Raw genomic sequence first — 26875 nt, 5'->3', positions numbered from 1 at the left:
ATAACGTTTTGTACACTCAGTGCATGTTCTCTATTGTGAAAGCAGGGATGCAAACTGTTGAGGGCCTAAAAAAGTGACAAAGTCTTCCTACATAAACACACAACAAAAGCTACGTAAACTGCAAGAAAATGTGCCTATTTTTAGAGTGGGGTTGTCACCATACCAACACTTTACTAAGGATGTGCTACCAGACCAAGTATCATAATACAGAGTAACATGTATCCACTTCCCTTGCACTGCGAGCAGCTCCAATTATTAAACAAATGTAACAGAAACCACATCACTGTCTGCACACCCCAGCTCGCCATCATGGCTAACTAGCATTTTAAAAGTGATAGAGATGTGCAGAAAGAACAGATGGAGAGAGGCCGCTGAGCAGGCTAACGGCTGGTTAGTGGGACGCAGCTGGCTGCTCACAGCTGTCACACGTGATATTGGATGAAGCACTCGTTCTGATATGACATATCTGACATCACGATCTAAACCCTGGTATTCTATTTGTAGGACACAGAGGGTAGGGATGCATTCTGTACAGTCGGTAGTGATCACACAGGGAGAAGATCTGTTGGAGCCTCGACGTTATAACTCAATGAGTGATACACTACATCTACGCACTTTTTGTCAGATCTACATGACTCACGTGGATGACCTTCTGTATTCTAAGATCAAAAGGCAAATGTCAGGGAAAAGTGACGAGTTTGCATCCCTGTGAAAGGTACTGCTGAGCATGGGAGCCTGTTACACAGCAGAATAAGTTGGGCGTAACACTGGAAGACTCACCTGTCAGGTCCTCACACTTGGCATGGACCCAGTGGTTACAGGTGGCACACTGCATCATCTGACTGTCGTAGTCACTGTCCTCATAGCACTTGAAGCAGATCGGACAGTAGTTGCCTTTAGAAAATGATATCGTCAATATCCTGCCATTCCCATATGAACAGTGAAATCAAATAAATGAGCTTGTCTTTTACCATGTTTGAACATTTGTGTTTGCAGATCGACTTCCCCAAAGCGTTCACTTCATCTTACCTTGGTCGTGGAGCTTGGTGCAGTCTGGACAGAGTCCTTTATCGTGGTTCCACTCGGTGTCCCAACTCTTCCCTGGTGTAACCCCACAGCTTTTACACCTGATGCATGTCATACACACCCAGGCCTTCCTCCTCCTGTTGGGTTTGGGGTAGTTAGGCCCCAGGCATGAAGGGTGATAACAGTTCTGGCATCTGTCACACTCCAGCAGAGGCTGAGGAACACCAGAGAGATACAGTATTTCAGTTACACATAGATTGGTGGCAACACTGATGTCACAGTTGTTTCCTGATCAGTGAAAACCAAAGATGGTGGATGTGTGCCCTCTAGGCCCTCTCCTATTCTCGCTATACACCAAGTCACTTGGCTCTGTCATATCCTCACATGGTCTCTCCTATCATTGCTACGCAGACGACACACAATTAATCTTCTCCTTTCCCCCTTCTGATAACCAGGTGGCGAATCGCATCTCTGCATGTCTGGCAGACATATCAGCGTGGATGACGGATCACCACCTCAAGCTGAACCTCGGCAAGACGGAGCTGCTCTTCCTCCCGGGGAAGGACTGCCCGTTCCATGATCTCACCATCACGGTTGACAACTCCCTTGTGTCCTCCTCCCAGAGTGCTAAGAGCCTTGGCGTGACCCTGGACAACACCCTGTCGTTCTCCGCTAACATCAAGGCGGTGACCCGATCTTGTAGGTTTATGCTCTACAACATTCGCAGAGTACGACCCTGCCTTACACAGGAAGCAGCGCAGGTCCTAATCCAGGCACTTGTCATCTCCCGTCTGGATTACGGCAACTCGCTGTTGGCGGGGCTCCCTGCCTGTGCCATTAAACCCCTACAACTCATCCAGAACGCCGCAGCCCGTCTGGTGTTCAACCTTCCCAAGTTCTCTCACGTCACCCAGCTCCTCCGCTCTCTCCACTGGCTTCCAGTTGAAGCTCGCATCTGCTACAAGACCATGGTGCTTGCCTACGGAGCTGTGAGGGGAACGGCACCTCCATACCTTCAGGCTCTGATCAGTCCCTACACCCAAACAAGGGCACTGCGTTCATCCACCTCTGGCCTGCTGGCCCCCCTACCTCTGCGGAAGCACAGTTCCCGCTCAGCCCAGTCAAAACTGTTCGCTGCTCTGGCACCCCAATGGTGGAACAAGCTCCCTCACAACGCCAGGACAGCGGAGTCAATGACCACCTACCGGAGACACCTGAAACCCCACCTCTTTAAGGAATACCTGGGATAGGATAAAGTAATCCTTCTAACCTACCCCCCAAAAAATAAAAATAGATATAGATGTACTATTGTAAAGTGGTTGTTCCACTGGATATCACAAGGTGAATGCACCAATTTGGAAGTCGCTCTGGATAAGAGCGTCTGCTAAATGACGTAAATGTAAATGCATGAAGATTGTTAACGGCCTGAGTGTGAATTATTGAACAAAATGTCAGTTCTGGTCTAATAAAGTAAGCCCCTCTCCCATAGGCATCAATGCAATATCAGCTAGATCTGGTCTACTTAGTTCATTGAAGCATAAAAAAAACAGTGAGTGGGGTGTCTCACTTACTCTTCAGTCTCTGGGTTAACTATAGACCCTGGATATAGCCTAAACTAGTGACCAGGTGGTTCAGTCCTCGGTTGAGACTGGAGTGACTGGGGCCTTGTGTGGACCCATACCTTGGAGTGCTTGTTTTTTCTGCCACATATATGGCAGCACTTGCAGCGGCGACAGCACCAGTTCTCCTCAGAGGGACGCTCCGTTGGCTCAAGGCAAAACCGGTGGAAGGGCTCACAGCACACCTGGCAGTACAGCATTTGCTAGAATAGGAACAGACAACGGTCTGCAGGTTTAAGACATTCCAATGTGGATTCAAAAGATCCATCATGGCCATACATTGACAAAAACATCCTATATGTCAAAACATCCTATAGCAAATAGCAGTGTTGAAAACAAAGACATTCCTCCAATGGGACATTGTAATAACAGAGCCATGTTGTGAGCCTTTACCTCTTGTTGTCCTTTACTGGCACACAGCAGGCAGACACAGGGGGGCATGATGGGCACAGAGGTCAGGATACTCAGGCCTCCCATCATCCACACATTCTGGAGGTCACAGTCCTCCTGCATGGCAGACAGGGGCTTAGACACAGCTTTCACCTCTCATAGAGGCCACAGGACAGAGTCATACACAGGAGTGGGAGATACAGAGATGGGAAATAGCCTTTGGGACTTTTGATGTAGAAGAGCACTGACATCCAGTGGATAGATAAGGGTATTACAGAACTAAACCAAAGCCAAAAACTGATGATGATAATGGCTCATTTTGTTAACTCGAAATGACTCAACAACAAAGTTCCAGTTTAACAAAGTTTACTATACCGTATGAACACACTACAAGGTAGCCATTGCACTCTCGGCTAGGTCCATCAACGAACAGACGTCCGGCGCAGGCGCACTCTTGACTGAGTGATAGCCCCGTAATAACAGAAATATAGGGATACTTAAAACATGAACTTAACAATCTCCCCCTTTTCTTTAAAGACAAATTAAACAACAACATAATTAAATGTCCAAGAATTATTCAAGTTCCCCATTACAAATGGGTTGTGTGACAGTTTTTATTTGAATTACTCAAGCTGCCACTTTCCATTACTGAGAGCCTGTAGGAGGAGAGCCTGTAGGAGGAGAGCCTGTAGGAGGAGAGCCTGTAGGAGGAGAGCCTGTAGGAGGAGAGCCTGTAGGAGGAGAGCCTGTAGGAGGAGAGCCTGTAGGAGCACAAGACCGGATGCTCCTTTTTCAGTCAGACAGTCAGCAAGCTGTTCCTTTGTGGTCGACCACAGAATCAGCTGGATTCTCTGTGCTTGACTAAGTTCCTTGATGCTGCTAATCTCAATACGAAGTCTTTTCTCTGTGACAGACTTGGTTGACTTCAAAGCATCAACTAATGAGTAGTTGTCAGTGACACAAACTACAGGTAGAATGTGCCGTTTTGTCTCACCAGTGGTAAGCTCTGAGAACAGAGTTGCAAGAAAGATCGCATTGTCAATTCCATCCGCAAGAGCAAGTGTTTCTCCAGCAAGTGTGCGTCGGACAACCCTTCTGATCCTTTTTGACTGCCAACAGACAGGTGAGAATCTTCCTCCTTCACCCATTAACACGATTAGATGTCCACCTTGTGTGCCTCCATCTGTAAGGTTCCCTAGCGAAGCATCACTGAAGACAACTAGTTTCAAAGAGTCATCTTTTCCAACATGCTGAAACTTTAAAGTCACTTGTTGTGATTTCAGTTTACGAACAACTTTGTTTGCCTCATGAATGGTTTGTACAGTGGCGTGTTTTGTGTTAGATGCCAAGTTGCAACCATCAAACATTACATCAGGTCTACTCTGTCTAGCAACCCATAAAATGTGTCCCATCTTTGACCTCAATTGATCAGCTTCAATTCCACAGAGAGGGGAATTCCTTTGTACGGCTCTTGAAGAATCCATGTGGATGGGTTGAAGATTCTTGATATAGCTCTCCTGTTGCATCAGTATTGTCCCATCAACTGTAATAAACTCTATGCCAACATAAATGATCATGCTCCTCACGGCCGACCTGGAAAACAGCTTTGAGGTGTGGAATCACAGTTGTAGCAAAGGTCTGTGAGCCACCCCAGATAAAGTCATCAACATGACAGGCAAGTACTCCAGTCACATTGCAATCTTGATCAAGCCAATAGAAGACTGCAGGATCCACTTGTGACAGTTTTCCACCTGTATTCAGCATTGTTGCCTTGACTTTGTTGTACCAGTAGAGTGATGCATCTGCCAGTCCATACACACACCTTTTTAGTTTCCACAGTGTTCCTTCGCATTTAGCTTCAGGCGGAGGTCGGATGTGAATGTCCCTTGACAGCTCTGTTCCCTGCAAAAATGCAGATTTGATGTCTATGGAATTAAGTTTCAATTTTTTCTGGCAGATTACTGTCAGCAGCAAATCTGAGTGACTCTGAGGTGCATGTCGGTGAGTCTTTTGGGAGTTGTTTAGCAGCCAGCTCCTCAAAACCTCTAGCCACTAGACGTGCTTTAGGCACTATTCCAGTTAAGGATTCTTTAAGGGTACACACCCACCTTGTTGAGACACATCTTTGGCCAATGTCCAACTTCCTCAAACACTCAATTTGTCCTCCAATTACTGAGCTCATCTAGCTTAGCTGAGTCAAATGACACGTCCTTTGTTTCAAGTACATCATCATTTTGAATGTCATTCTGTTTTTCTCGATTTTCCATTGGTTCAATTCTGAGATTATCTATAAGTGACAGGTCAGCTGACCCTGTTGTACCAGAAAGTGTAACTGGTTCAGAGTACTGCAAGTTGTACCCGTTCTGGTGTTTTCTTTTGGCTTTTCCTGCTCGTCCAATGACGGTTGCTGTATGTGGAATACCACTTTCTCTGTCCATGTATTTAACAGTTTGTCCAGTTTTCAGATTGGAACATCGATATTGTCTTAACACATGTGGCTGTTGTTGAATGTTTTCCTCATTTGAACCCTCAACAGTATTATCTGTGGCATGTGTGAAGGTCTCTGCTTCATTTCCTGTGTCAGTTTCAGTGTCCATATCATTGGATGTGACATCTGGTAGGTTTGTGTCTGTTACGGTCTCCTTTTCATTAGGATGATTCTCAGCAACAGCCCCTCTATCTTGTTGATCATTTACTTTCCGCAATCTTGAGTGATGCACCCTGACAATGATGCCTCCGTGCCTCACAAATATCACCACACCATCTTGGTCAATGACTACTCCCGGTCCTTTCCACTCTTGACAGTCAACCCGTTTGTAGTACACTTTGTTCCCAGTTTCGTACTTCTCATCGGTGGGTCGTAGCTGTTTACGCAGAGCCCTGCGAATTCTTTCTGAGCACTCTGCTTCAGTGAACGCTTTTCTCGCTGCATGTAGTGCTGAAAGGTGCTGTCCCACCCATGCACTCACACTGGCCCCTTCTAGTGCTGGTGGCTTGTCAACCAGTACAGAGGGAAGATTAGGGTTCTGCCCGAACACTAGTTGGTATGGGCTGTAACCATGAACATTGTGCATTGCGTTTTTTGCCATCAAAGCCCAATCTAGGCCTGTGTTCCAGTCACATCCATTGTCTTGCTTCACTTTCAGCATGATCTCTGTGAGTGTTTGATTGTGTCTCTCCAGAATTCCATTGCTCCATGGACTGTATGCAGCAGTTGTCTTTACTTCCATGTTGAATTTCTCTGCCATTTCTCTTATTTCATTATTATTGAATTCTCCTCCATTGTCACTGTACAATTTCTGGGGCGGGCCATGCACACTTACCCAGGAATGAATGATTGACGATGTCACTGGGTTTCTTTGTATTCACAATGCTTCCAGCACTAAAGCGTGTGAAGTGGTCGATTATGTGAAGGTACCACACACTTGGTGCTAACTCATGTAGATCTACAGCCACTGTTTCATTGTATTTGGAAGCTAGTGGCAAACCAACAGCTGCTTTGGGCTTAGATTTACTGTATTTTTGACATGTCTCACAACTGTTAACTATCTGCTGTAGAATGGAAATACTCTCATCATCATTATTCCCTGAACTGCTGAGTAACTTCTGAAGTCTGTCAACTGTAGCATGTCCAAACTGTTTGTGAAGCTTTAACAATACTTTGTGTTTTTCTTTTGTGTTCATGTTCTCTGTGACTGTCAGAATCTCCATGTGCTCTGTGTCCACCAGAGTCTCATTTTTGCATGGACTCTGTGTGATGTCTTTGTCTAAAATGTTTACACAATAGTGGCCTGAGGTAGTAAGTTCAAGAGTCACTGGTTGTTTAAACGTCATTTTTTATGTCTAGTACAGCCCCTGCCTTCTTGAGGGAAGCTTTGCTTAATAGTAAGGGGATATCTGTAGGGACCACCTCTGTTTCAATGTGACACTTAGTCTGACCAATTTTGGTGGTATCTTAACTCGCTTGGTAGAATGAACAATTCTCCCATCTCCAAATTTGAAAGCTCTGTTGCTTGGTGTGTCAATCATATTTTGTACTTCTTTCATATTTAGTTCACTGACATAGCTATCAAGCCATTTTGAACCACACACTGTCCGTGTACATGCAGTCAGTATCAATCACAGCAGATCCTAAGGATTCAACTATAAAAATCTCAGTATCAGAAGCAGATTCATTTGAAAACAGTGTAATGTTACACTGCTCTATATCTGTGTTTACATTTTCCTCTGTTAGTTTAACTTGTTCATTTTTATGAGGAGTCTTTAACCCAATGGTAAGTGCTTTGACAAATAGCACATTTTGATCTCCTTCCATATTTGTCCAGTGGATTTGTGCCGGGAAATGGCGACCTCTTCTGGTTGTCTTGAGAACGTGACTTTTTGACGCCTTTTCTCTGCTGCTCAGTGTAAAATGCTTCGTTACTCACTTGCATTCCATCTGTTATTGGCGCGACAGACGTCTTTTCACCCAAAATTATTTTTAGTGCCGACTTCATTGATGCAAAAGTCAGTACAGTACAAGCAGTCAAAGCCAACTGTTTCTCCCTACTATCTAGACAGGCAGTATCTAGCAACTTGAAAGCTAACACTGCATCCGGGAGAACCATGTCGTACTTGCGCATCCTATTGTACCTCTGTCCGTCATTGCAACCGAAATATCTCTCGTAACACTGTCAAAGTTTGAATATGCCTCGTAGGCACGGTCTTTCTCTTCTTTAAAAAATACAGAATGCAGTGCTCTGATCAAAGTTCCTATACCATCATCATTGTTCAAATCCTCAACGGATATTTCCAGTGCTGTATCTCTCGCTCTTCCCTCGAGCGATAATACCACCGCAAGTGCTTGCTTTTTCGCGTCCAGATTAGTAACTCGTGTCCAGATTCCAAGTTCATTTTTCCAACTTTCGTACGACCTCTTCTCGTCGAAGCGAGGTGGCACATTGTAGTTATTAGCCATCCTCTGCTACCAATGTTAACTCGAAATGACAACGACAAGGTTCCAGTTTAACAAAGTTTACTATACCGTATGAACACACTACAAGGTAGCCATTGCACTCTCGGCTAGGTCCATCAACGAACAGACGTCCTGCGCAGGCGCACTCTTGACTGAGTGATAGCCCCGTAATAACAGAAATATAGGGATACTTAAAACATGAACTTAACAAATTTAAGCATGGTTATAAACTGCGTAGTTTGGGTCCTGGATGCTGATGGGCTGAAACAGCATTCATGCCGTGTATTTAGCATACAATATATCACAGGTATGACGCAAAACAACTTATTTACTGTGATATTTATGTTGGTAACGGTTTATAATAGCAATAAGGCACCTCAGGGATTTCTGGTATATTGGCCATTAAAACTGGGTGGTTCAAGCCCTGAATGCTGAATGGCTGACAGCCGTATACCACGGGTATAACTGGTAAATGAGATCTCTAAAACCACAGCTACAAGAGTCAAGGAAAAGCATCTGACCTTGAAGTCCACGCCGATCTTGTGCGTAGGCTCGGACGGCTCCCTCTCCCTCTGGTCAAATCCATTGGCCAGGGCGGCCAGGACGCTGGGTGGCGTCTGTTCCAGAGGATTCTGGGAAAAATAAGACAAAGCATAAAAACGGGCTCGTCCCCACCCCGCCTCCACCAACATTCTTCCCCTCTCACCCTCTACCCTCACCCTGGCCCTTGGCCACCCCGGGGTGGCCCCAGTGTGGGATAGCAGGCGCCAGGGGTGGGGAGACCCTTGGTCCTCGGGGTAGGAGGAGGATAGCTCCAAGTCTGACTGTGAGTGTGGGGGGGACTGTGTCATCTGCAGCAGTAGCTGCTCCGCCGACAGCCCCTCTGACTCTCTCTCTCCATGGTGGTCATCGTGCAGCCAGCTGTAGACACCACCGCTCCATGGGCCTGTCCGCTTCTGCTGTGCCTGTGAAGGGTGGGACTGCTGAGGCCAAAGCAAAAGAGCACCAGCGTTATCTGCCACGAGCACCTATAAGCAAGCAGCAGCTTAACTCGGAATGAGAGGAGAGAGAAGGAAGAGAGGACAGGGAATCCCACCATAAGGTGCAGCAGAGAGAAGACGAAGTGAGTGGAAAGATAGAGAGATTGGAGAGAGAGGAGAGAGAGATTGGGAGAGAGAGAGAGAGAGAGAGGGGGGGCGGTGGGGAGTGGGTTGTGCAGATCCTTTGTGTTATACACCTAGGTGACCCAGAAACTGTAAATTCATGCACCGCCTGCTCAGTGGCATCAGAGCAGCAGCCCTGTTGTGATTCTTTACCTTGTCAGTTTTACGGCGACCAGGAGGGACTCGGTGGTGCAGCCTGCGATGTCTCACACTGTCGTCTGATAGGTCTCCCAGGAATCCATCCAGAGAGACAAAGTCTGAAGACGAAAAGGAACCATTGCAGTGGTCATTAGACATACAGTGTTAATACTTCAGAGTTAACGCATTACCTCACAGCTTTGACCGGGATCTTCTAGAACAGTGGTTCCCAATCTTTTTGTAGTCCCGTACCCCTTCAAACATTCAACCTCCAGCTGCGTACCCTCTCTAGCACCAGGGTCAGCGCACTCTTAAATGTTGCCACTATTGTAAGCCTGCCACACACACACTATACATGTATTAATGAGTGTGAGTTTTGGTCCTATAAGAGCTCTTATAGGACCATGGCACAAATAATAATAATCAATCCTTTTGCTCTTTATTTAACCATCTTACATATAAAACCTTATTTGTTCATCGAAAATTGTGAATAATTCACCACAAGTTAATGAGAAGGGTGTGCTTGAAAGGATGCACATAACTCTGCAATGTTGGGTTGTATTGGAGAGAGTCTCAGTCTTAAATCATTTTCCACAGCCTCTGCCTGTATTTAGTTCATGCTAGTGAGGGCCGAGAATCCACTCTCACATTTGTACGTGGTTGCAAAGGGCATCAGTGTCTTAACAGCGTGATTTGCCAAGGCAGGATACTCTGAGCGCAGCCCAATCCAGAAATCTGGCACTGGCTTCTGATTAAATTCAATTTACACAGAACCGCTTGTTACAATTTCGATTTCTCTTGTTCAGATATCAGTAAGTAGACTGGAGGCAGGGCATGAAAGGGATAACAAATCCAGTTATTTGTGTCATCCATTTCGGGAAAGTACCTTCGTAATTGCACACCCAACTCACTCAGGTGCTTCGCTATATCACATTTGACATTGTCCATAAGCTTGAGTTCATTCGCACACAAAAAAAATCATAAAATGATGGAAAGACCTATGTGTTGTCCTTGTTAATGCAGACAGAGAAGAGCTCCAACTTCTTTATCATAGCCTCAATTTTGTCCAGCACATTGAATATAGTCGCAGAGAGTCCCTGTAATCCTAGATTCAGATCATTCAGGCGAGAAAAAAAACATTTCCCAGATAGGCCAGTTGTGTGCGAAACTCGTCATCATGCAAGCGGTCAGACAAGTGAAAATTATGGGGAGTAAAGAAAACATTAAGCACGTGTCAATACTTTGCCCCTTGATAACCAGTGCACTTCTGTATGTTGTAGAAACTGTAGTGTGCAAAACGTCTTTCAAGCTGTCAGGCATTCCCATGGCAGCAAGAGCCTCTCGGTGGATGCTGCAGTGTACCCAAGTGGCGTACACTGCCGAGAGCAACTGCTTGCACGCGCGTTACCACTCCACTATGTTTACCTGTCATGGCTTTTGCACCATCAGTACAGATACCAACACATCTTGACCACCAAAGTCCATTTGATGTCACAAAGCTGTCCAGTACTTAAATATCCTCTGCTGTTGTTCTGGTTTGCAGAAGAGGATGTCTTCCTTAATTGACCCCCCCATAAACGTAATGGACATATACCAGGAGTTGTGCCAGGCCCGCCATATCTGTTGACACCACATCATCCAGCTGTAACGCATAGAATTCACTGGCTTGTATGCGAAGCAGTAATTGTTTCAAAACATGTCCTACCATGTCACTGATGCGTTGTGAAACTGTTGTTTGATGAAGGCATTGTCTGTATCGCTTTTTGGGCCTTTTCCCACAGCATTGTCCCAACCATATCCACGGCAGCAGGAAGAATTAAGTCCTCCACAATAGTATGGGGCTTGCCCGTCCTAGCCACTCGGTAGCTCACCATGTAAGACGCTTCTAGCCCCTTCTTATTAACCTCTCTAGGGTAGGGGGCAGTATTTGCACGGCCGGATAAAAAACGTACCCGATTTAATCTGGTTATTACTACTGCCCAGAAACTAGAATATGCATATAATTATTGCCTTTGGATAGAAAACACCCTAAAGTTTCTAAAACTGTGTTTGAATGGTGTCTGTGAGTATAACAGAACTCATATGGCAGGCAAAAACCTGAGAAGATTCCTTACAGGAAGTGCCCTCTCTGACCATTTCTTGGGCTTCTACACTCTCTTTATTGAAAACTGAGGATCTCTGCTGTAACGTGACACTTCCTACGGCTCCCATAGGCTCTTAGAAGGCGGCAAAACGGTGAATGATGTCTTTGCAGGCCCTGGCTGAAAAACAGTAGCGCATTTGGATAGTGGTCGATCAGAGAACAATGAGACTGGGGCGCGTGCACGAGGCGACACCATGTTTTTATTTTTTCGTCTTTGAACGAAAACAGGGTTTCCCGGTCGGAATATTATCGCTTTTTTTACGAGAAAAATCGCATAAAAATTGATTTTAAACAGCGGTTGACATGCTTCGAAGTACGGTAATGGAATATTTTGAATTTTTTTGTCACGAAACGCGTCGGGCGCGTCACCCTTCGTCACCCTTCGGATAGTGTCTTGAACGCACAAACAAAACAGAGGATATTTGAACATTTGAACTATGGATTACTTTGAACCAAACCAACATTTGTTTTGAAGTAGAAGTCCTGGGAGTGCATTCTGACAAAGAACAGCAAATGTAATCACATTTTTCTAATAGTAAATCGGAGTTTGGTGAGGGCCAAACTTCATGGGTGTCAAAATAGCTAGCCCGTGATGGCTGGGCTATCTACTCAGAATATTGCAAAATGTGCTTTCGCCGAAAAGCTATTTTAAAATCGGACATAGCGATTGCATAAAGGAGTTCTGTATCTATAATTCTTAAAATAATTGTTATGTTTTTTGTGAACGTTTATCGTGAGTAATTTAGTAAATTCACCAGAAGTTTGCGGTGGGTATGCTAGTTCTGAACGTCACATGCTAATGTAAAAAGCTGGTTTTTGATATAAATATGAACTTGATTGAACAAAACATGCATGTATTGTATAACATAATGTCCTAGGAGTGTCATCTGATGAAGATCATCAAAGGTTAGTGCTGCATTTAGCTGTGGTTTGGGTTTATGTGACATTATATGCTAGCTTGAAAAATGGGTGTCTGATTATTTCTGGCTGGGTACTCTGCTGACATAATCTAATGTTTTGCTTTCGTTGTAAAGCCTTTTTGAAATCGGACAGTGTGGTTAGAATAACGAGAGTCTTGTCTTTAAAATGGTGTAAAATAGTCATATGTTTGAGAAATTGAAGTAATAGCATTTCTAAGGTATTTGAATAACGCGCCACGGAATTCCACTGGCTGTTGAGTAGGTGGGACGATTTCATCCCACATACCCTAGAGAGGTTAATGGTATCTGTTTATTTTATACATGTCTTACTACTCGAAAGTCATCTTAATTCTCTATCAAAAAACTCCCATGGCTTATTTTTCAAATTGGCATGTTCTGTTTTTAAATGTCTGCGCAAGAGTGAAGGTTTCATTGAGTTGTGAGATAGTACTTTTGCACATTACACACTGTGGCTGAGGAAAGGCACTACTCGCAATATAAGTCAACCCCAAATCAATGTAGCTCTCATCATATTTGCGCCTTTTCGATGGTCCAATGTCCCTATCTGTTTTTCGGTGCTTTCCCGGGTTAGGGGGCAGTAGCTCTTCGGCTGCATCAGATTTTCAACTGTCAGTGCCCATGCTAGCTTACTGATGCTAGCATTGGATGTGCTCGTGGAAGCAACACAACTTGTGTAGTCAACAGGTGCAGGTGTAGTACTGCTGGTAGTAGCAGTACTACCAGTAGAGCTGGTATGTGTCTCTATGGACGCAGGCCTTACTAAAATTGACTGTTTGAAAATGTGAAAAAGGAAAAAAAAATGTGAATCACATTTTTATTTGGCTGACGGCATTGCGCCTGACGGCATTGCGCGTGTCCCAGTTTGGGAATATCTGTTCCAGAAGATCTGAAAATATTACATAGAATAAAATCCCTTTCTATGATCACTTCCCGATAATGTTACATTACTACCTTGGATGCGTGGACCGGGGCCTCTCCTCCGGCCGGGGGAGGCAGAGTTGGAGCCCACAGTGATCTCCAGGTCAGAGTCATAGTCCAGCAGGTCAAAGTAGGAGCGCGGCTTCACACAGCGCCGCGGCTGCTTCCTCACAGATGGGCTCTGGCTGTCCCCCACCTCCATCCCATCAACTTCCTCATTGCTAGACTGAACCACGCTGAGGCAGTGCCGCCTGCGCTTCCCAGGACCTCTAGGGAACTTGCCACTCAAACGACGTGCTTTTCTGTCTTCAATCTGATCGCATCTTTTATATCTTTTGGAGAGAGAAAAAAATGGGTCATTTAGTTGTCTATTCAATCCATATAATTCAGTAGCATATATGCGAGTTGGTCACCTTTGCAATTCTGATGAGCAGTACACTTACACGCAGCACTGTCGCTTCGTATTGGGCCCTCCAAACTTGGGTTTGTCCAGGCAGTTCATGCACTCGCCACAGTCCTCCTCATGGTTGCAGCCCTTGCAGATCCCACACCTCCGAGAGCGGAGCCCAAATGATCCAAGGCTCTTTTGTTTAGCAAAACCTGCTCCTGACTTCCTGACCTTGGTAACCTTTTGGTCCAGCAGCCCAGGGCTGTCTGGCCCAGAGGGAGACCGACCACCTTCAATAGATAAGGTATATAATTATGATATCTTTCATAGGAAAGTCAAAGAAAGTTGTGTGGAAAGACCAGAACGCATAATTTCACTTAAAAAAATTTGTTGAGAGATTTGCATTGATAATCAGTTTTGAAAGCTTGAGGCTCTACCTTGGTTCTTTCCAGAGGGGGATATGCCAGTTCTCTCATGCAGTGGCAGAGCACTGAGTCTGGGGATCATGTCATCGGGCACCAGCGCCCGAGGCTGGCCCAGCACCACAGCTGCTGCACGGCACACATGCTTGATGCGTGGACCCCCCGCTCTGCGGAACTCCTGTTAACGAGGAAAGAGGGGGGACAGGGAGGGATGCTGTTATGACACATTCATTCATCACATTGAAAAATATTTTTATGACCAGAAAAGGTGGGTCTTAGCAAGGAAGAAACAACATACTGATACTTTATTAAGTAAGAGACAAAGCAACATTCAGACACATTGAATTGCGAGAGACACTGAACATAAAACATGCAGAGAACAGCACAGACCAGGATTGTGTTCATATGCCCATACCTGTGACAGGGGTGGGTCAGTCATATTTGAGGCAGCAGGCTCAAGCTGCTCTTTCGGTTTCCTCCTTTGTCTCTTCCCTGCTGCATCTCTGGAGCCAGCAGGCCCTGATAGAAGCTGCAGGTAACATGTTTCATCACTATGGGCTTACACAGGAAGCTCTCCAGAGATATCACAATATTGGTGTTAATGAATATCATCCTATTTAATGACAATGAAGGGAAACAAAGCATATTCTGTATCAGAAAAAAGTCCCATCATGCATGTTGTTTACTGCAAAAAATAACTGTCTGCATGGCAATTTTGAAGTGTATTCTTTTTATGAGTGGGACAATTATTACCCCTGAGGACTTCAGTTGTTTCTGCTGGTCGATCTTGTTGAGCTGGACCTTGGCTTTCTTGAGCAGATTGAACATCCTCTTATTGGCCCCTGTGAAGCGAACTCTCTGGGTGGCTCCTTTCTCCTCAGCAGCAGCAGCAGCAGTAGCACGGTCAGCCTCTGCGATCATGTTCAGATGCAGTTCCTGTGGCTCAAGCTTTCCTGCTTCTGGGACAGAGAAAGACCAAAAAGTATGTCACTACTTTCCAGGGTAATTTAAGCAGTAAAAACATACTCAGAGACATTATACCAAGTAAAATAAAAAATAAACAAAAATACCAGGTTTACATAAGGCACAGTTTTTTTTTAATCTAGCAAGCCAATGTTAAACAACTATCAGCATTAATTGATTGATCTTTGCTTACCTGCAATAACATTTTCAGCATTTGTTTTGTCTTCCTCTGTCAACTCCTCATGTTCTCCATATTGGAATGTTAAGAACTTTGAGTTCATAGTCCGAACACACACAGAGACTTTTCGCACAACCCCAGGGCTATCAAGATCCTCAATCTTGAGTTTGGATTTGCCTTGCTTTGATTTGGGTTTGCTTGGAGCTGTGATTGTGGGACGTTTCTTTAGACAGATGCTCTTGACTTCATCATCCAGACCTTCCGCTAGCATATGAACAGAAGATTGAAGAGTATTGCAAACGCCATCTGTCATCACATTTTTTCTTCTCTTTTTGGGAAGTCCTGGTTGCAGCTTCTTCAGTCGCTTGTATATATTTAGGTGAGATGTTTGCTTGTTGAACTTGCAGGGCCTTTTCTTTTTCTGAACCTCCTGGGGATCGGTTGATGGTTCAGAAGCAATTTGGAATTCTTTGGATAAAAGTAAAGTCTCATACTCGCTCTGTAGAGTTTTGTCCAGTGTATATACCTCCTCACCAGACTCTCCTGGCACATGCCACTTGAAACTGGGATTCCTCAAAAGGGACTTCCTCTTTCCAGACTGCTTTCCGTAGGATAAGCCGTCACTCACGTCAGTGGTTTCCTGTTCGAGTTCCTGAGTTGAGAACAAATCCACATCTAACTGCGCCTCATTCAGAAATTCTTCCTCGTCGATAGGCAGATCAGGAGTAAGCTCTCTACCTGTGCCATCTTCTCGTTTCCTTCCAGTGCGTGGGTGTAAGCCGAATTGTTGGCCTTTCTTCGGGGAGTTTCTACGGGGCAAAACGGACATGCCAGCATCATCCATAAACCTCTGTGGAGTCTTGATCACCCGTGAGGACCGGACACTGACAACAGGCATGATGAAGTGCTTTATGTTTTTAAGGTACTTTGATTTACCATGCTGGTCATCAAAAGCATCAGACTGTGGTTCATCATCCACAGTGTCTTGTATATCCTGCTCCTCCAAAATTTGCTGGGCGATATCCATTTCTACCTGCTTAGATAGAGTGTTAGGCCTGGCTCTTGGTCTTTTGGTACCAAGGAACTGAAGGCTTGAATTGGGGACCTTTTTCCTTCTGTACTTGGTCTTGAGGATGCCAATGAGTTTAGAGCTTGCCGGTGTGGAAGCAGCCTCTGGGGAGGAAACTTCCTTTAGGTCTACCTCTTCAACAGTTTCAGGAACCTTACTTTCAGGTGATTTACTCTCATCACGCCTTCTCCTTCTTGGCCTCTGCCTTTGTTTCTGCCTCTGTCCAATCAAGGCTCTTCGCTTCTTTTTGCCATGTTTGAACAGACTTCTATGACGCCGTGGTTCTGTCTTTTCAATAACAGGGGGCTCCAACAGCAGCACCTTTCCACTCTCTATTGGCTGGGTCTCTGGCTCCACCTTTACCGCTGGTTGAGTGTCAGCCAAAGTCACAGGTTCAGATCGGGCTAATTCTATGTTTGGAGTTTCAGATGACGTTGGCGTCTTTGACTTCTTTCTAATTGAAAGGCTCAAATTTCTTCTCCTTCTAGATTTAGAGACAACAGGCAATGTGGAGACCTCCTCAGTCTGTGGTTCAAATGGGGCCATCTCTGTGATTGGAGATTCAGATGATGTTGGCGTCTTTGAATTATTTCTTATTGAAAGGCTAGAAGTTATTCTCCTAGGTTTAAACACAACAGACAATGTGGAGACCTCCTCTGTCTGCTGTTCTGATGGGGCCATCTCTGTGTTTGGAGTTTCAGATGGAGTCTTTCTTGACTTCTTTCTAATTGAAAGGCTAGAAGTTCTTCTCCTAGGTTTAGATACAACAGACAATGTGGAGACCTCCTCTGTCTGCTGTTCAAATGGGGCCATCTCTGTGATTGGAGTTTCAGATGATGTTGGTGTCTTTGACCTATTTCTTATTGAAAGGCTAGAATTTCTTCTCCTAGGTTTAGATACAACAGATAATGTGGAGACCTCCTCTGTCTGCTGTTCAAATGGGGCCATCTCTGTGATTGGAGTTTCAGATGATGTTGGTGTCTTTGACTTATTTCTTATTGAAAGGCTAGAATTTCTTCTCCTAGGTTTAGAGACAACAGACAATGTGGAGAACTCCACGGTCTGCTGTTCAGATGGGGCTAACTCTTTGTTTGGAGATTCGGTGGGTTCAGGTAACATCTGTGTCTTCCCTGGCCTCTTTCTAACTGAAACACATGAACTTCTTCTCCTTCTAGGTTTAGAGACAGACAATGTCGAAACCTCAGTCTTCAAAACCTCATTGATCTGTGGTTCTGCTTCACTGGCTGGAACATCAGATGGATGTTCCACATTTGGACTTGATTGAAGCTTGTGTTTGTGGGTTGTCCAGGGTTTATGACTTCCACGCTTCTTCCGTGGTGTAGACATCTTTGCCAGTCTTCTCCTCCTTGCTTTGGGAGTTGGCACAGCGTTTGTGTCTGATAAAAAAACATTTTCCTCCAGAATTGCACTTGAATCTTTTGTGTTTACCAGTATATTTTTTTCTTCAGGCACAGGACTAGTTTGATGGATCAAGAATGATGGTTTTGAGCGTTTAGGTTTACCGGGTGAGGAGACCTTTTTTATCTGAAGGGGTGGAACAACCTTTCCCACAGTATCACCACAGTCAGTTTGAGTGGCCTCGTCTGGATGTGGTTGCGTTACCTGTCCCACTTCAACATGAAGAGAGGACTTTTCCTCAAGAGACGAAGTCTCCTTAGTCTTCTTCTTGGAAGACTTCACATTATGTGTGTGCTCAGCATCTCTGGAAGTGGTAAAACTCGTGGCCTCTTTCTCTTCGGGGTTCTCTACACTCTTGATCACACTGGGTTCAAAAAGAGAGGCTTTGTCTAATTCAGTGGTACTCCGCTGCTTCTCTGTTCCTTTGACAGTATTTCCAGAGCCCTGCACTTGGGTGTCCTTTCTTTTCCCCTTAACCAATGTAAGTGTCCACACAAACTTGCTTCGTTTCTTCTTACGAGAGGAGCCCTTACTGTCAGACTGAGATGAGCCTTCCAATTTGGGGTTTCTGATTTTAATCAGCTTAAAACTTGGAATCCCGATTATGTCATCGTCATTTTTAAAAGCCAGACCGTCATTGGATTCAACAATTGGCTTTTCAGGTTCTGTGGCTAACGGAACATGGATTTCTGTGACCATCTTCTCTTCTTGATGTGCCTTGCTTTGTTTACGCCTACTCTTTCTGGATGGTGGTTTGGCTTCCTCTATTCTAGAAACCTCTAACAAAGACTCTGCCAGACATACTTTGTCATTGCTCTGGTTTTTTAATTCTGTTACAAGGCCTTCATGTGTTTCGGAGGGTGGATTAGTAGTTCTATTTCTTCTCCGGATCACCAGTTTATTGACTTCAGTGCTTACCTCTGTGGTTCTTTCTTTCCGTTTGAATTTGTTAATGTCTGTTTTTGGCTCCGCATTTCCACTTTCCAGTGCAATGTCCTGTTTGCCTGTTGATTTTATACACCCCTCTGATTTTTGGTCATCAACCTCCCCAACTTTGGCCCCACTTTGAACACAGGGTTCAGTGATCTTGGAGGCAGATCTACCACGCCTCCTTGCCAGTATGGCTCCTCCGCCTCCCTCATCCTCAGTGCCATTCAGATGCTGTGCCTCATCAGCTTGTGTCTCGGTCTTTAATTTGACATGGGCACTGGACATCTGGTCACCTTTGACGTCATTAGCTTTTGATTGAAAATGTAATCCTTTTACCTTCAGCTTCTCCACAGATTTTAGATGTCCTCCCTTTTCCTTTCTCACCGTCTTCTTGGCCACCAACTTGATGGTAATCCGTGGTGTTAAAGCTGCCACGTTTCCCGCAGGACGCCTATCCTTTGCTGGATTTGAGTGCTTGTTTTTTGAACCCTTCCTACCATCCTTAGAAGGCACTGCATCTGGAGGAATTGCACTGTGGACCTCTTGTGAAGATAGTGCATCTTCTTCAGGAGTTGGACACTCCTCTGTCTCCTTTGAGGTGACTACAAGGGGTGGCTTCTCTCGTATCCTTTTTGATTTTGTTTTGACAGGATCCCCTTATGGAGGAAAATAACAAATGAGAGAGGAAATTACTATCATATCTAAGCTGATATACAATGCTTTCAGAAAGTATTCATACCCCCTGTCTTATTCCACATTTTGTTGCGTAACAGCCTGAATTCAAAATGGTTTAAAATAAAATTTCTCACCCATCTACACAATACCCCATAACGACCAAGTGAAAACATGAAAAAATTAAAAGATAGCTATTTTATTGCAAATGAAATATAGACATCTAATTTACATAACTATTCACATGTCAGAATCACCTTTGGCAGTGATTAGAGCTGTGAGTCTTTATGGGTGAGTCTCTAAGAGCATTGCACCACTGGATTGTACACTATTTGCACATTACTCTTTTTAGAATTCTTCAAGCTGTCAAGTTGGTTGTTGATCATAGCAAGACGGCCATTTTCAAGTCTCGCCATAGATTTTCAAGCAGATTTAAGTCAAAACTGTAACTAGGCCTCTCAGTAAACTTCAATGTGGTCTTGGTAAGCAACTCCAGTATATACTTGCAGTGGTGGAAAAAGTACCCAATAAACCTTAATAGAAAATGACACAAGTAACAGCGAAAGTCCCCCACTAAAATACTAGAGTAAAACTCTAACAGTATGGGGTTTTAAATATACTTAAGTACCAAAAGTAAAAGTAAGAAATTGATAAAATATATTTAAGTATCAAAAGTAAAAGTATAAATACATTACAAATTCCTTATATTAAGCAAACTGAACTGCACCATTTTCTTTTTTTTCCTGGATAGCCTGGGGCACACTCCAACACATAGACATCATTTACAAATTTAGAATTTTGTGTCTAGTGTGCCCGCCAGATCAAAGGCAGGAGGGACTGGTGACCCACTGGAATGGTGATACAGTGAGTTATAAGTGAAATAATCTGTCTGTAAACTATTGTTGTAAAAATCACTTGTGTCATGCACAAAGTAGATGTCCTAACCGACTTGCCAAAAACGATCGTTTGTTAACCTGTTGGGGTGTAGGGGGCAGTATTTTCACGGTCGGATGAAAAAAACGTACCCAAATTAAACTGGTTACTACTCTTGCCCAGAAACTAGAATATGCATATTATTAGTAGATTTGGATAGAAAACACCCTAAAGTTTCTAAAACTGTTTGAATGATGTCTGTGAGTATAACATTACTCATATGGCAGGCAAAAACCTGAGAAAAATCCAACCAGGAAGTGGAAAGTCTGAGAATTGTAGTTCTTCTTTTGATTCTCTATCGAAACTACAGTTTCTGTGGGGTCACGTTGCACTTCCTAAGGCCGTCAACAGCCTTCAGAAAGTGGTTTGAGCATTCTCCTGTCACTGGGCAGAGTATAGGAGCTCAGTTACTGAGTGGACTGCCTGGCAACAAAGGGATTGGATATGCTCGATCCCGCGAGCACACCGTTCCTTCTTTTTTTTCTTGAATGAATATGCTATTGTCCAGTTGGAATATTATCGCAATTTTACATTAAAAATACCATAAAGATTGATTTTAAACAGTGTTTGACATGCTTCTTAGTACGGTAATGGAACATTGACTTTTCGTCTCTGGTTCCGCGCTCGCGCGTTATGCCTCTGGATAAGTGATCTGTACGCACGAACAAAACGGAGGTATTTGGACATAAATATGGATTATTTCGAACATAAAGAACATTTCTTGTGGAAGTAGCAGTCCTGGGAGTGCATTCTGACGAAGATCAGCAAAGGTAAGACAATATTTCTAATACTAATTCTGAGTTTAGGTGGCCCCGAACTTGGCGGGTGTCTGTATAGCTTGCTGTGATGGCGAGCTATGTACTCAGAATATTGAAAAATATTTTTTCTCCGTAAAGCTATTTTAAAAGCTGACACAGCGGTTGCATCCAGGAGTAGTCTATCTATAATTCTTTAAATAATTGTTATATATTTTGTCAACGTTTATGATGAGTATTTTTGTAAATTGATGTGGACATTCACCAGGCGTTTTGGTGGGAATACATTCTCTGAACATCACGCACCAATGTAAAATGCTGTTTTGGATATAAATATGAACTTTATCGAGCAAAACATACATGTATTGTGTAACATAATGTCCTAGGAGTGTCATCTGATGAAGATCGTCAAAGGTTAGTGCTTCATTTAGCTGTGTTTTGGGTTTTATTGACACATGTCCTTGCTTGGGAAATGGCTGTGTGATTATTTTTGTCTATGTACTCTCATAACATAATCTAATGTTTTGCTTTCGCTGTAAAGCCTTTTTGAAATCGGACGACGTGGTTAGATTAACGAGAAGTTTATCTTTAAAATGGTGTAAAATAGTAAAAAGTAGAATTATGACATTTTGTTGTTTTGAATTTGCCGCCCTGATATTTCACTGGCTGTGCGTCCCATGTAGCCCACAGACGTTAACAAGACATTTGTGGAGTGGTTGAAAAACAAGTTAATGACTCCAAGTATGTAAACTTCAGACTTCAACTGCATGCATGCATGCATGTATGTATTTATGTATGTATGTATGCATCATTGTGTTGTAGGTCATCGTCTTGCTGAAAGGTGAACTTGTCTTCCATTGGCTGTTGGAAAGCACACCAAACAAGGTTTTCCTGTAGGATTTTGCTTGTGCTTAGATCTATTCTGTTTCTTTTTGTCCTTAAAAACTCACTAGTAGTTGCTGATGACAAGCAAACCCATAACATGATGCAGCCACCACCATGCTTGTAAATATGAAGTAGAGGTCGACCGATTATGATTTTTCAACGCCGATACCGATTATTGGAGGACCAAAAAAGCCGCTACCGATTAAATCGGCCAATTTTTTGGTGTGTGTGTAATAATGACAATTACAACAATACTGAATGAACACTTATTTTAACTTAATATAATACATCAATAAAATCAATTTAGCCTCAAATAAATAATGAAACATGTTCAATTTGGTTTAAATAATGCAAAAATAAAGTGTTGGAGAAGAAAGTAAAAGTGCAATATGTGCAATGTAAGAAAGCTAACGTTTAAGTTCCTTGCTCAGAACATGAGAACATATGAAAGCTGGTGGTTCCTTTTAACCTGTTGGGGCTAGGGGGCAATATTTTCATGGCCGGATAAAAAACGTACCCGATTTAAACTGGTTACTACTCTTACCCAGAAATGAGAATATGCATATAATTAGTAGATTTGGATAGAAAACACTAAAGTTTCTAAAACTGTTTGAATGGTGTCTGAGTATAACAGAACTCATATGGCAAGCCAAAACCTGAGAAGATTCCATGCAGGAAGTGCCCTGTCTGACAATTTGTTGTCCTTCTAGGGCATCTCTATCAAAAATGTCTCTGCTGTAACGTGACATTTTCTAAGGCTTCCATCGGCTCTCAGAAGGCGCCAGAAAGTGGAATGAGAGCTCTGCAGTCTCTGGGCAAAAAACAGCAGGAGTTTTTGTGAGTGGTCAGGCAGGGAACGCTGACACTGGAGCGCGCGTGCACGAGAGGACTCCATGTTTTTCTTTCTCTCTTTGAATGAATACAACGTCGCCCGGTTGGAATATTATCGCTATTTTACGAGAAAAATCGCACAAAAATTGATTTTAAACAGCGTTTGACATGCTTCGAAGTACAGTAATGGAATATTTTGAATGTTTTGGTCACGAAATGTGCCTGCGCGTCACCCTTGGGTTACTGACCTCAACGCACGAACAAAACGGAGCTATTTCAATATAACTATGGATTATTTCGAAACAAAACAACATTTATTGTTGAAGTAGAAGTCCTGGGAGTGCATTCTGACGAAGAACAGCAAAGGTAATCCAATTTTTCTTATAGTAAATCTGAGTTTGGTGAAGGCCAAACTTGGTGGGTGTCAAATTAGCTAGCCGTGATGGCCAGGCTATCCACTCAGAATATTGCAAAATGTGCTTTCGCCGAAAAGCTATTTTAAAATCTGACCCCGCGATTGCATAAAGGAGTTCTGTATCTTTAATTCTTAAAATAATTGTTATGTATTTTGTGAATGTTAATCGTGAGTAATTAAGTAAATTCACCGGAAGTTTGCGGTGTGTATGCTAGTTGCTAGTTCTGAACATCACATGCTAATGTAAAAAGCTGTTTTTTGATATAAATATGAACTTGATTGAACAAAACATGCATGTAATGTATAACAATGTCCTAGGAGTGTCATCTGATGAAGATCATCAAAGGTTAGTGCTGCATTTAGCTGTGTTTTTGGTTTTTGTGACATATATGCTTGCTTGAAAAATGGCTGTGTGGTTATTTCTGGCTATGTACTCTCCTAACATAATCTAATGTTTTGCTTTCGCTGTAAAGCCTTTTTGAAATCGGACAATGTGGTTAGATTAACGAGAGTCATATCTTTCAAATGGTGTAAAATAGTCCTATGTTTGAGAACTTTGAATTATGACATTTTGTGGTTTTAAATTTGGCGCTCTGATGTGTCACTGGCAGTTGAATAGTGCGGGACGATTTCGTCCCACCTACCCTAGAGAGGTTTTAACATGAGTCTTCAATATTCCCAGGTAAGAAGTTTTAGGTTGTAGCTATTATAAGAATTATAGGACTATTTCTCTCTATACAATTTGTATTTCATATACCTTTGACTATTGGATGGTCTTATAGGCACTTTAGTGTTGCCAGTGTAACAGTATAGCTTCCGTCCCTCTCCTCGCTCCTACCTGGGCTCGAACCAGGAACACATCGACAACAGCCACCCTCGAAGCAGCGTTACCCATGCAAGGGGAAACAACTACTCCAAGTCTCAGAGCGAGTGACGTTTGAAACGCTATTAGTGCGCACCCGGCTAACTAGCTAGCCATTTCACAACGGTTACACCAGCCTAATCTTGGGAGTTGACAGGCTTGAAGTCAAACAGCGCAATGCATTGCGAAGGGCTGCTGGCAAATGCACAAAAGTGCTGTTTGAATGAACGCTTACGAGCCTGCTGCTGCCTACCACCGCTCAGTCAGACTGCTCTATCAAATCATAGACTTAATTATAACATAATAACACACAGAAATACGAGCCTTGGGTCATTAATATGGTCGAATCCGGAAACTATCACCTCGAAAACAAAACGTTTTTCCTGTCAGTGAAATACAGAACCGTTCCGTATTTTATCTAATGGGTGGCATCCCTAAGTCTAAATATTCCTGTTACATTGCACAACCTTCAATGTTATGTCATAATTACGTAAAATTCTGGCAAATTAGTTCGCAATGAGCCAGGCGGCCCAAACTGCTGCATATACCCTGACTCTGTTTGCAAGAGAAGTGACACATTTTCCCTAGTTAAAAGAAATTCATGTTAGCAGGCAATATTAACTAAATATGCAGGTTTAAAAATATATACTTGTGTATTGATTTTAAGAAAGGCATTGATGTTTATGGTTGGAGCAACGTGTACCTAAGTGATTATAGGCAACGCAGGACAGGCTAGATAAACTAGTAATATCATCAACCATGTGTAGTTAACTAGTGATTATGATTGATTGATAGTTTTTTATAAGATAAGTTTAATGCTAGCTAGCAACTTACCTTGGCTTCTTACTGCATTCGCGTAACAGGCAGGCTCCTCGTGGAGTGCAATGTAAAGCAGGTGGTTAGAGCGTTGGACTAGTTAACCGTAAGGTTGCAAGATTGAATCCCTGAGCTGACAAGGTGAAAATGTCATTCTGCCCCTGAACAAGGCAGTTAACCCACCGTTCCTAGGCCGTCATTGAAAATAAGAATGTGTTCTTAACTGACTTGCCTAGTTAAATAAAGGTCTGGAAAAATAATAATAAATCGGCGTCCAAAAATACCGATTTCCGATTGTTATGAAAACTTCAAATCGGCCCTAATTAATCGGCCGACCGCTAATTAATATATATATTAATATATATATATATATATATATATTAATATATATATATATATATATATATATATATATATATATATATATATATATATATATATATATATATATATATAAATAAATAAAACATTTAAAAATGGCCGATTAAATCGGCATCGGCGTTTTTTGGCCCTCCAATAAATCGGCATCGGCATTGAGAAATCATAAATCGGTCTACCTCTAGTTTGTTCGTTTGCGCTCGTTAGCATTTAGCTAATTTTGCTAATTTTGTTGGAAATCTGGTAACAGACTGCCAATGGGCCTTTTTTGCGTTTTGAGCCCCTTCTGTGCTATACCAGTTATACCGTAAATCCTGGGATGGCAGAATAACGGTATGAAAATCTCAATTTCGCCCAAGAATAATAGATAGGTGGCAAGAGATGGGAATAGGTTTAGAATAAGCTAATACTTACTTTTGGAGGGATTATGTCTGGACCGTACGGGGCCTTTATATCCTTTACGATCAGATTCAAATCCTGTGAAATCATCTCCCTGAAAGGCAAGGACAGATTATTAACTTTGGACACCCATCATTCTTTTTCCGACTATTTCACAATTTTCCATAACCTCACAACAGTTTGAAAACGAATATGTATTTGAAATTGATGAATAGTAGTTTACATGCAACAATTAGGCCTAAAAGCTTTGACAACAGTAACAACCTAACACACCTGAACACAACTAGGCTTATGCAATAGATAGCTAGTACTGGTACTGTTGACTACATAAGTATTTTTTTTATATCCCAACCTTGAGGGAGAACAGTAGCATGGCAATCAAAAATGATATTGTTTAACATGTAGTGAGTAGATAATTCCCTGGTAATGTAATTATGCTGAAACTTTATTTTTTACATTCAAATGTATTCAAAACAAAAAACATTGATTTCAATGTAGAACAAACCATACAACTCTATGCACAAGGACTACTTTGAACAATTTACACAGAAAATTTCACAAAAATACATTTACTGGAAGAAATGTGCAGATGCTAAATTTGGTAACAGTAAAATCTCCCTCTGTTTATACAACTGCATTTCCCAAAAACTTCAAAGATGTTTGCAGAAAGAATGGAGTGTCAGCTATGACATGACACCTTGACTTTGAAAATCTATTTTGGTTATTGAATACACAATGTGAAGTGAATTTACAACCGGTAATGAGAACTATGATAGCAGAACTACCTAATCAGTCCCTGATCTGTACTACACAAATGCATAATTATGGATATGAATGTCACTCATGGTGTCCTGAATTAGGTACACAAAGGTAAAAATATGCAATATCATACTTTGCATATATGGGTATTATTCTACACACTGGCCATTATTCTCATGATCTCATGACCAAATTTGGTTGGTCCGGATGAAATCTGAACCAATCAGACTTCTATGTAGGGTATTTAATAAAATAATTAAGTATTATTTACCTCAAATCTGAAATCCACAACAGAAGCTAGCCAGAGGTTAGCCAGAGGTTGGCCAGAGGTTGGCCAGTTCACTGGCTAAAGTTGGAGTTCAGCTAGCCACGGTTGGCGGTCATCAGCTATCCCTTAGCTCGAAAAGCTATCGCTAGTTTTGTACAGCGCGACTCAGACCAGAGCATACCAGACCTATTTTCTCTCCATATCCCCGGATTTCTATCGCAGGCTCTGGCCATTTACACCT

General features: G+C 42.8%; 1 protein-coding gene across 2 annotated transcripts in view; it reads right to left on the bottom strand.

Annotated features, from left to right (window-relative positions):
• kmt2bb (lysine (K)-specific methyltransferase 2Bb) overlaps window positions 1-26875 on the bottom strand; it is an 86638-nt gene that overhangs the window by 48737 nt on the left and 11026 nt on the right. For both annotated transcript variants that reach the window (XM_045701009.2, XM_014156395.3), the window contains exons 2-14: window positions 25623-25701; window positions 15259-19317; window positions 14856-15061; window positions 14518-14631; window positions 14118-14280; window positions 13736-13970; window positions 13326-13624; window positions 9306-9409; window positions 8511-8621; window positions 3039-3152; window positions 2708-2848; window positions 1030-1240; window positions 781-894 (exon numbers count right to left, since the gene is read on the bottom strand). In XM_045701009.2, coding sequence (XP_045556965.2) covers window positions 781-894; window positions 1030-1240; window positions 2708-2848; window positions 3039-3152; window positions 8511-8621; window positions 9306-9409; window positions 13326-13624; window positions 13736-13970; window positions 14118-14280; window positions 14518-14631; window positions 14856-15061; window positions 15259-19317; window positions 25623-25701 — 5950 coding nt within the window. The remainder of the gene's footprint in view (window positions 1-780; window positions 895-1029; window positions 1241-2707; window positions 2849-3038; window positions 3153-8510; window positions 8622-9305; window positions 9410-13325; window positions 13625-13735; window positions 13971-14117; window positions 14281-14517; window positions 14632-14855; window positions 15062-15258; window positions 19318-25622; window positions 25702-26875) is intronic.

Source organism: Salmo salar, chromosome 02 (genome assembly GCF_965601325.2).
Source record: "Salmo salar chromosome 02, fSalSal1, whole genome shotgun sequence".
NCBI lineage: Eukaryota > Metazoa > Chordata > Actinopteri > Salmoniformes > Salmonidae > Salmo > Salmo salar.
The sequence above is the reverse complement of the archived record's forward strand: the minus strand, read 5'-3'. Positions and strand labels throughout refer to the sequence as shown.